The sequence below is a fragment of the Rutidosis leptorrhynchoides genome, chromosome 11 (assembly GCF_046630445.1).
Source record: "Rutidosis leptorrhynchoides isolate AG116_Rl617_1_P2 chromosome 11, CSIRO_AGI_Rlap_v1, whole genome shotgun sequence".
Taxonomy (NCBI): Eukaryota; Viridiplantae; Streptophyta; class Magnoliopsida; order Asterales; family Asteraceae; genus Rutidosis; species Rutidosis leptorrhynchoides.
Window position 1 is genome coordinate 19,958,985 of NC_092343.1, and position 11,478 is coordinate 19,970,462.

At 37.4% G+C, this 11,478-nt stretch overlaps 1 protein-coding gene across 1 annotated transcript; it reads left to right on the plus strand.

Annotated features, from left to right (window-relative positions):
- The first annotated feature begins 10,418 nt into the window (after window positions 1-10,418).
- Window positions 10,419-11,059, plus strand: LOC139874338 (uncharacterized mitochondrial protein AtMg00810-like). Its single transcript, XM_071861783.1, has 2 exons — window positions 10,419-10,630; window positions 10,681-11,059. The coding sequence occupies exons 1-2, from the start codon at window positions 10,419-10,421 to the stop codon at window positions 11,057-11,059; spliced, it is 591 nt and encodes a 196-aa protein (XP_071717884.1).
- The last annotated feature ends 419 nt before the right edge of the window (window positions 11,060-11,478 follow it).

An 11,478-nucleotide genomic window follows, 5' to 3' on the forward strand; every position in this document is an offset into this window, starting at 1 on the left:
AATATACTTCTCCTGAGAAAGCCATAACCTTTTATTCTTTCTGTCTCGGGTTATTTGCATTCCTAAAATCTGTTAAGCCTATCCTAAGTCTTTCATGTCAAAAGACTTAGAGAGTTCTTTCTTCAGCTGGTTGATCTTCGTTGCGTCTTTCCCTACGATCAAAATATCGTCTACATATAGTAGAAGAGCAATGAAATCTCCTTCAGAAAACTTCTGAATGTAAACACACTCATCTATTGCAGTTTTCTTGTACCCTTGACTCACCATGCACGAGTCAAACTTCTTGTACCACTGCCTAGGTGCCTGCTTTAAACCATATAAACTTTTCTTCAGCTTGCATACGAGGTTATCTCCTGAAATCTCAAAACCTTCTGGCTGCTCCATGTAAATTTCTTCATGTAAATCTCCATGAAGAAAAGCTGTCTTTACATCCATCTGTTTAAGCTCCAAGTTCATACTTGCGACCAATCCAAGTATGACTCTAATTGAAGTCATCTTGACTACTGGTGAAAATATCTCATCAAAATCAATCCCTTTCTTCTGTTGGAATCCTTTGACTACAATCCGTGCTTTGTATTTCACCACGTTTCCACTACCATCCTTTTTCAGCTTGAACACCCATTTGTTTTTCAGTGCCTTCTTCTCGCGTGGAAGTTCTACGATCTCATAAGTCTGATTTTTCTGCAGAGAATCCATCTCATCCTGCATTGCGAGCAACCATTTTTCTTTATCCTTATGAGTTACTGATTCATGAAAACTCCCTGGTTCTCCATCTTCAGTAAGTAGAAGGTACTCGGATTCTGGATATTTACTCGATAGAATCCGACCTCGTTCAGATCTACGAACTTCTGGAATATTCTGAGGAGATCCACCATCATCTTGACCTTGTGATGGTGCTGAAACGTCTGGCAGATGGGGTTGTGGCTCCCCCTGCTCAGCACCGTCATTTTCCTCATTATCTTCTACTTCTGGCATTTCTTCCTGCACTGAAAATTCATTTCTCATGAATGATTCCGTTGTTGCCTCTGGCACCTGAGCAGCAACATTTGTCTTCTGAGATATTGTGGGCTTTTCAATATCTTCTATTGTCTGGCTTTCATGGAACACTACGTCCCTACTTCTGATCACCTTTTTCTCCTTTGGATCTCATAATCTGTATCCAAACTCTTCATCTCCATAGCCTATGAATATGCATGGAGTGGTCCTTGCATCCAGCTTTTGCCCGAGCTCCTTGGATACATGTGCGTACGCCAAACATCCAAATACTCTTAAGTGGGAGTATGATGGATCCTTTCCAGACCAAAGTTTCTCCGGGACTTCAAAATTCAGTGGTACTGATGGAGATCGGTTGATCAAGTAACATGCGGCTCTGACTGCTTCTCCCCAGAATGGCTTTGGCAGCTTAGCCATACTGAGCATGCTCCGAACACGTTCCATGATTGTTCGGTTCATTCTTTCTGTTAGACCATTGTGTTGAGTGGTACGTGGGACCGTCTTCTCAAGTCGGATGCCATATGATCTGTAATAGGCATCGAACTGCCTGGAAGAGTATTCGCCGCCGTTGTCGGATCGAAGACACTTTAACTTCTTTCCTGTCTCACGTTCTACCATGACATGAAACTGTTTGAAGTAATCGAAAACATGGTCCTTCGTCCGCAAGAAATATACCCACACCTTTCGAGAAGTATCATAGATAAACGTCAGAAAGTATCGATTGCCGCCAATTGATTCAGCCTCTAAGGGACTGCAAACATCAGAGTGTACCAGACAAAGTAACTCTGATTTTCTCGTTGAAGATGAATTAAACGAGACTCTATGCTGCTTACCAAACAGACAATGATTGCAAGGATCTAGTGCAGCGTCCTTGTCTACATTGATAAGCTCCTTCTTTATTAGGGTAGACAACCCTTTCTCACTCATGTGACTGAGTCTCTGGTGCCATAAATTTTGTGAAGCCTCCTTTTCTGCAACATTAATGCTGTCTGTGCAGATATTCACATGAGTTTTGTATAGTGTGCCACAAATGTGTCCTCGAGCGACTATCATAGCGCCTCTTGACAATTTCCATGTGCCTCTACTGAAATGACTATCATAGCCTTGTTTGTCGAGAGCTAATCCGGAAAGTAAATTCAGCCGAAGATCTGGCACATGGCGGACATCCTTCAAAGTGATTGTGCTCCCGAAACTTGTCTTTATCTTGACATCACCAATTCCGACAATCTCAGCGGAACTGGAATTTCCCATCTTCACAGCTCCAAAGTCACCAGCTTTGTATGTTGTGAAGTATTCCTTATATGGAGTCACGTGGTAGGAAGCTGCAGTATCTACCACCCATTCTGTTTCTTCTCGTGAGACGTGAAGGCATGTCTCATAATGAGTTGAACAATAAGCGACATCACCAGAGATAGTCACTAATGTTTCTCCACCCTTATTCTTCGGCTATGAACTGCTTTGACCTTGTTCCTCTTTCAATCTATAGCAGTTCTTCTTCATATGTCCCTCTAATCCACAATGATAGCATTTATATGTTGGTTTTCTGCCATCAGCTGACCTGCCCCTGCTCTTGCTTCTGCCTCTCCATTTATTTTTGCTACTCATTCGTTGTCTCCCCCGATTCTCTGTGACAAAGGCATGGGTCTGATCTGTGCCCATGTCCTTTCTCCTTGCCTCTTCACTGAATAGGGCATCCTTGACCATTGACATGGTAAGTTTGCCATTCGGTGCTGAGTTGCTGAGTGTTACTACCAGCGTTTCCTAACTATCGGGAAGGGAACTAAGTAGCAGTAGCGCCTGAACTTCATCGCCAAGAGGCATCTCTACAGACGATAACTGGTTGACCAAGCTCTAGAACTCACTGGTATGCTCGGCAACTGAAGTTCCACTTTTGAGCTTTATGTTGACTAAACGCCTCATCAGTAGGGCTTTATTCCGAGCAGTCTTGGCCTGGTACATGTCCTCCAACTTTTTCCAGAGGACATATGCGTCTGTCTCTTGTGCAACATGGTGGAAGACACTATGATCAATCCATTGACGGATCTGACCAATAGTTTTTCGGTTTGATTTATTCCACTCTTTCTCTTTGGCAGAATCAGGGTTTATACCCTTCAATTCAATAGGATCGAACAAATCCTTACAGCTGAGAAGATCTTCCATCCGAGGTTTCCACAGCGTGTAGTTTGTGGCTGTGAGCATAATCATAGCTCCCGAAGATGATGTTGACTCTTCTATGGACATTATCACCTTACAAATAATTTTTCAACACAAACGGGGTTGAATTGTAGAAGACAGAGATCACCGTTACGTCCGGAACGGTTGAAAATGGTGGAATAGACACTTCGCGGCTTAAATTCCACTTACGGGGCAAAATTATAATTTTTATAAACTTCAGGGACCAAAAATGAATTTCTGAAAATTTTAGGGAGCTAATTGTAAAATTTCAGAATTGCTACAGTACTGTGCTACAGTAACTTGCTACAGTACTGCTACAGTACTTGCTACAGTGCCGCCAGCTGCTACAGCGAATTGCTACAGTACTGCTACAGTGATCATCTTCTCCGGCGAAAATTCCGGCACCGGTCGTCTTCTCCGGCGAGATTCCGGAGAGTTGACCAAACTTTGACCGCGTTTTCTAGGCTCGTTATAACTCCGTTTAAGTCACCGTTTTTTGCGTTGGACTCGGTTCGACGAGACGAATCCATTGGTACACTCAAAATTGAATTTTGAGAAAACTTCAGAAGACCCAAAAAACTCAACCAACGTCTCTAACCAAGCTCTTGATACCACTTGTTAGGAAGAGAGGATCGCCTGGACGTTGGGAGATACAAATTTGAGAGAAAATAATTCTATTACTTACAAGAATAGATTTACAGAGTATTACAAAACTCTTACAAAAAAAAAAACTCTTAAACTCACACACATTCTCTAGGTTGTGATTACACTTCTCTGAGTGATTTTGGGATGATTTACAATGAAAGTTTGCATCTCTATTTATAGCAAAAATTCTATGGCGGTGAATGGTGTGAACGAGGAAGGTTGGCGGAAGTTGGCGGCTGTCATCGTGTTCAAGTTTGCCACTTCCATACGCGTTGTCAACATCGGCAGCTTTGAACATCTAGATGACGGCTGGAACAAAGCCATCTAGATGACGGCTGGAAACCACTGGAAACCATCAACCAGACCAAGAGAGTTTCTTAGCTTAAAGATGTTAATATCGATTAAATTACCAGGTACTCGTACTTTTGCGAATTCTTCACTTCCCAAATCAAAAGATACGATCGTGTTAGTAGAATAATTATACGCACACCAGTAAATAAACCCGTTCATAACTGCTGGAGTTTTGTAACCAATCCCTTCGAAATACAAATCAATTTTTAACCATTTACGAGGAAGTTTGGTTAACGGACTTCTCCACACACCTCCACTTAACGTAAATACTTCAACTCGCCAAACTTTATCTTTGTCATAATCATATAGAACATCATCACGTGAAACATGAACGATATTTATCCTGACAATCTTAGGGTCAAGAGTGTTAGGACAAACACCAAAACCAACAAAAACATCCTCATAATAAGGAGCATCAATTGCTACTGATTTTCTTATCGAAGGATTCCATATAACGTAGCGATTAAAATAATCTTCACTTAAATAACCACCAGCAAAGCAAAGAAAGCCATAAGAGCTACCAACAAACTCTATTTGCGTTGTATCAACAAAATCTATTCGATCTCTATTTAAAAGTCGGTTAAAGAAACGAGGATGCGACAAATTCATCTTGTGTTGGGGGAATGAATCATCATCATCAACTATCCAATCATTATTTGTATACTCACACCATAACAAAAGACGTTTTCGTTGCGCCTGGCGAACAATGTAATTGGAATTAAAATCGGGACTATCAATTAAAGACTTTCATATTTTTGAGACGGATCGAAATCGAATAAGTGATTTAACAGGAAGATGACAAAGGATTTTGATTTGTAAAACTAAAGGTATGGAATTCGCCATGGCTTTTTTTTTTTTTTTTTGTTCTTGGAGATCTACGTAACCAATCAAACAACATTAATACACAAAGTTATACAGTTTAATTTGACTGAAAATTTCTGTTTTTTGGTAAAAAAAAAAATTATGAAAAATCTAGCCTTTAGATAATTATGAATTTCTGTTACAAATTCCTTAAATTCCGTCATTTTATTAGGTAACAAATACGTTATATTCGCAATATATACAATTTCTTCCTTTGAATTCAGGTTTAAAATACCAGTTATTTACTTATTATCTAGAGTTTTAAATTATTTATAGCATAAAAATATTAATTAAGCATGATAATAATAATACTCCAGGAGTATAATTAAATAATAATAATAATAAATATTATATTACTCCGTATATCATTAAAATTATACATACGATGTGTCTATCAATTAAAAAGATTTTGTCACATAACTATAAGCATCATTCTTTATCTTAGTTACTCTGTTTGTTTTTAGTCTTATATATATATATATATATATATATATATATATATATATATATATATATATATATATATATATATATATATATATATATATATATATATGTATATATATATATATATGTATATATATATATATGTATATATATATATATATGTATATATATATATATATATATGTATATATATATACGTGGTACAACAGTAAAAAGATAGTGATGATCTCTTGTGAAAGTAATTGGTCACAGACGACCAAAACACATTGACTCTCGTTTTGTTCGTTCTAAACAATATGAACAACTACAATGTATACAGAGCGAGCACATTGAAATTACAATTGAGATTACACTATGTTCTAATGTTCGGGTTGGGTTAATATCTTCATTTAAGAAACCTTGTTCGATCTCTGTTATTTCTAGTAAATAAAAATACGCATTGACAGGATTGGTTTGTACTCAATACAATATTCATAAATGATAGTCCAACTGTATATATAAATAAAAAATATAATTTATATTATATATAATATATTTATTTAAATATATGCATAATACCATCTTTGTTTAACTAGTCAAATCTCCTACATATTTCTAAAACCTACTCATAAATGATTAAATAACAAAAAGCTTCTTCATCTCTCTAACTTACCGAAATGATTCAACACGAAGCTGCTGCTTCTTCTACATTCTACCGATTAATATCTTCCCATATATACAAATTGCTCCCTACCTACCACTTAACCGAAATCCAATCTTCGTAGTTTCGTTTTCAGCTCGTTCGTATGCAATGACACTGCAAAAGATACAGACATTTCAAATCAACATACAATCTTTTTTTTGGACATCATTTTGGAATCACCCAGGGGGACTTAAGCACACACGCGTTCATCTCCCGTAGTTGCATAACCCGCCCCCAACTACTGTCCTGGAAGAAACCCGGACCAATCTGAGGACATGGCCGGTAAAACCCCCTCCCCCTGCCTCCGCACGAAGCGAAAGGCGACCTGGGTGGATACCTTAGGTCAGGGATAACACTGAGTGCAATGTTGCAGTTGAGTGGAGTCGAACTCCCGATCTCTCCGTAAGAGAGACAGACCACTACCAGCTGAGCTACAACTCAATGTTAACATACAATCTAAACACCACGTTTTTAACTATATAAGATTTACCTGAATTACCAGAAGAATCATAGCTTAAAATTGAGTTTTCTTGAGTCATAAAACTTGGGTTGATCTCATCCACACCCCATAGTGGCTGGTGTAACCATCGGTCTACCATAGCTGGTGGCTCAATGATGGTGAAACCATACCATAGATGCAGTCCATAAGTGACCCACTCTGCAAGGTGTCAAAATGGGTAAAATAAATTAATTGAAAATTAATGGAGAATATTATTAATTGAAAATTAATGGAGAATATTAGACTATGGACAAAAATGTCACCTTTTATTAGATACAATCCTAGCCTGGTCACCTAAATGGTGGGCCTATTGACCTAAACCAACCATATTAATGACTTCTTTATATGACTAGTATAAATGCAACCACTGATTTTTATATGAGTTATCGTTATTTTTGCAAATAAAAAAAATTAAATAAATGCAACCAGTGATTTTTATAGTACCCAAGTGAACCAGTGGCTTGAATGTACATTCCCAAAAGAGTAATTACAGTACAGAGTTACTGAACCATAGTTGTGATTTCTCAAATCAATGTGAATTTAATTGACAAATGTGGTCTAATTTTCAATTCTCATATCTTTATAGAGCTTGTCCTTTTGAAATATTTTGATATGGTGGTTTAGGGAAATAGTGACAGATGTCACTGATTTCATCTCACAGTTCATTTCCCAATGGATGGTATTATTAAAGGATGTTAACTTATAAACTTCTTTTAAAGATAAAATGGTAAATGTGAAACAAAATTAATGAATTATAACATAGAATGTGAAAACATATAAGTAGGCAAAATGACAGCAAAATATTACCTCAAAAGAATAAAAGTTGTCTAGGTTGATATCGATGCTAGGGTGAACTGCAGCAAGTCTCATTGATAAAAACTGCAGAAAATTAATTCATGTAGTATCAGTTAAAAGCATTGTAAGAATGTCTTTAACTGTTAAGTAAACTTAATTGCAACTCTCATCAATAAAATTGTTTTTTTTTTTACAGCGATTGGGATCACCCGAGGGGGACTTTAACCACCCGTTGCGATCATCTCCCGTTTCGACTATGCCGATGTAGCGATAAACCCCGCCCCCATCGTTGCCCGGGAGGAAACCTTGAAACCGATCCAACGGCACGGCCAAGTAATACCCCCTCCCATTTACCCCCAAACGATATGGGAAATGTGTCATGGGTGGATACTTCATGGCAGGGATGAAATTGTGTTTTTAATTTTAATATGTAGTCAACGGGGGTCGAACTCCTGACCTCCCCAAAAGGAGGTAGGCCACCAACCGCTAAACCACATCACAATTTCTCATCAATAAAATTGTTACAAAGCCTAAACATATTTGTGAAATATGAAATGAAACAGTTTGAGACAGATTTTATCCAACTTTTACTTCCTCAAATGTCAATAACTAGTAATGAAACCGGCCGCGCGTTGCGGCGGCCGCGTTTTAATCATCATTGGTACCCAAATATGGCTATGACCTTTTGTTGTCTGATAGTGTTTTACACAAATGGCTTAGTAGTAACTTAGCGGTCATCTTTTCATTGAAAATGTAAGGTAATCTTAGGTTTCACACGAACTGAATATATATTGACGTTTTAAATTGGGTACTCTTGCTTATTATAGCTTCAAAAGATGATAATTCTTTATTGACTACCATTGTCTTGTTCTCGTCAATCTTTTCTTTGTTTTACCTGTATGCCTTTTCTCACCTGTATCAAGTTTTAAGTTGTTAGAGAAATTGTTAAGTATGGTTTAGTAATATTGGTATTTATTTGTAGTTACCTTTTCGTTTGGAAAGTTGCCTTTTAGCTGATGGTAAACGTTCACGCGTAGTAGCCCTCAAGCGTTCCTCGCACCAAAACAAAGCATTGCAACAACTACAAACATAACTGCAATCACCATGATCCTTATGTAGATCAGAAACACATGTAGAACGTAAACAAAAAATAACTTAAAGTATAATAAATTGAGTGATTTTAACATTAATAAAATGAGGGAAGTAATAATAGATTAGTCATTAGGCTATTAAATAGAATTTATTTATTAATTTATAACTGATTTAGCACCACATCAAAATGTCCTCTAAACCATCGTATAAGTATCACAGAACGTAACGCACAATACAAACTAACAGGCATAGACAATCACATATATAAAATCAGATTAACATGCATATTAAAGTAATGGAGAACCATTAGCTGCATAAAAGATGCCCAAAAGGAACTTTCAAAGCCTCAAAGGGGTGATTGCATGGTTGGATGCTTGAGAATCACCAGGTTCAATCTCTACTAACCTTACTTTGGGGATTTGCCTTTCAAAGAAAAAAAAAAAAAAAAAAGAACCGTCAAAAACATTACCCAATACCAAAATACCAAACAAAATATACAAACAAAGGAAAGGTAAAATCAAACCGTACCTTATTCGCACAATAGTTGATGATGTACAAAGAACGAAGTTTTCAACATCAATGGCTTCTCGAATACGATTTCTCTGTTGTATAGCACGCTTCCTATTTAATGCAGCTAAGCTGAAAGAAACAACAGATCTGATAGTAAAACATTAGAACACAATAAGCACTTGTAAACAGCTTACCCCCAAAAAAAAATACATATGTATATACCTTCAGCAAAAACAATGTGGAGTCTGACCAAAATGAAACATGTAGAAAATAAGCACACAAATGAAGCAGTACTGCACAAAGTTTCAGATAAAACTTGTAACATGTAAAAATAAGGTACAACAAAATGAACTGTATTTGTATAGTTTCACTATGGCCAACAAAAAAGTTCACCTTATAACTATTTAATTATAGAATGACATCAGCACATTATTGGCACATGTAAATATTCAACTAAAAAACAAAAAAAACAAAAAAAAAAAAAAAAAAAAAAAAAACAAAACAAAATCACATATAATTTTTTAAATAACGCTAAACACAACGACAGCACGTATCTTCCCGCTCGCCGCGAGTTAAATTTTTCTGACAGCACCGTCAGGCTCGATATAATTTTATGAACAAAACGATACTAGCTACGTTTAAAACGGATAGATTTTAAAAAACAATAAAGATGTCGACACCAACAACGACGCATAACACATTGGCCGTTTTCCCTTCTATAAATAAAACTGCGTTAAATATGAATACACCGGCCGAAAGCCCCCGCCGCATCGCGCGGGCCGGCCCGGACTAGTTTAGTATATAGGAGTAATTATACAATCTTTCATTAAAAAATGTTAAAAGACAAGTTTTGTACTTAAAGAAAAATATAAATTTCATGGAAATGTCTTCCAAAATAGACGTCTCATAACTTAGAAAGTACAAATATTGTAGAAATGATGAAACTGACCTCCACTTGCCGTTGCAGGAATTGTACATGATTAATAATCTCGTCAAGCACCATTGTTGTACCTAAAATCTGCAAGAATAAAAAGTAGTTCAATACTTTCGTTGTTCATAAATGCCAAATAGAGCTTTTCAAAATTATGGATGGTGCTGATAAGATGGACAAAATGGACGAGTTGAGTAAGCTTTGAAATGAGTAAAATTAAGTACGATACAAAACGGGTCAACCTGACCCTAATATACTTCTTCGTCCAATTGCAAGTTAGTAGATAATAAACAATTCAATGTTTCAGAGAAGTATCCTATACGGAATCTTTATATTTTATAGGTTTATTAACTATTCTTATTGATTGACAAATACATATCTGCTCTAACACACTGTAAATCTATTTTCTATGCTAAGATCATTAGATACGGTAAAAAATGTCTTATTGGCCCCCTCAACGAGATTGTTCAAGCTCGGTCGCTGGCTATGGCAGACTGATGGGTTACCTTCCCACCCCAGTTGAACCTGGCAATAAACTATCCAGTCACGGTCCTCCTGTCAAGAACCCGACTCTCTATCGGAGTCTCGCTGGCGCTTTACAGTATCTCACATTTACTCGTCCAGACATCTCTGCTACGTTGTTCAGCAGGTTTGTCTATACATGCATGATCCCCGTGAGCAGCACATGCTTGCCCTCAGACAGATCATTCGGTACATTAAGGGCACCACAGACCTTGGTCTACATTTATACGCATCCTCTCCTACCAACTTAGTTGCTTACTCCGACGCTGATTGGGCGGGCTGCCCCTCTACTCGACGCTCTACATCTGGGTACTGTGTCTTCCTCGGAAATAACCTTCTCTCATGGTCTTCTAAGCATCAACTCACTTCCTCTCGCTCCAGTGCTGAAGCAGAGTATCGTGGAGTTGCCAACGCCGTCGCCGAGACTTGTTGGGTACGTAATCTTCTTCGTGAGCTTCATTGTCCGCTCACTTCAGCTACTCTGGTGTACTGTGATAATATTAGTCGGTCTATCTCTCCACAAATCCCATTCAGCATCAGTGGACAAAGCACATAGAGATTGACATTCATTTTGTTCAAGACCTGGTTGCTCAAGGCCAGGTTCGGGTATTACATGTTCCATCCAGATATCAGTTCGCCGACATCTTCACCAAAGGCCTACTGTTTGCTCTATTTGATGAGTTTAGATCCAGTTTGAGTGTCCGTTTTACTCCCGCTCCAACTGTCAGGGGCTGTTAGGCATTTGTATAGTCTCAGCATTATGATATGCCCTTTGGCATATCCTCCATTGTTCCTATATAAACCATGTACTGTATTCTTGAAATGATATGCAAATACACATTACATTCTATCAATATTAATCTACACACTAAATATAACCATTAACACTACTTTTAATTCCCAAATCGTTATCGAGCTTGTCCTTTTGAAATATTTCTATAAGGTGTGAGTTTATAGATAAAGTTTATGTTCATT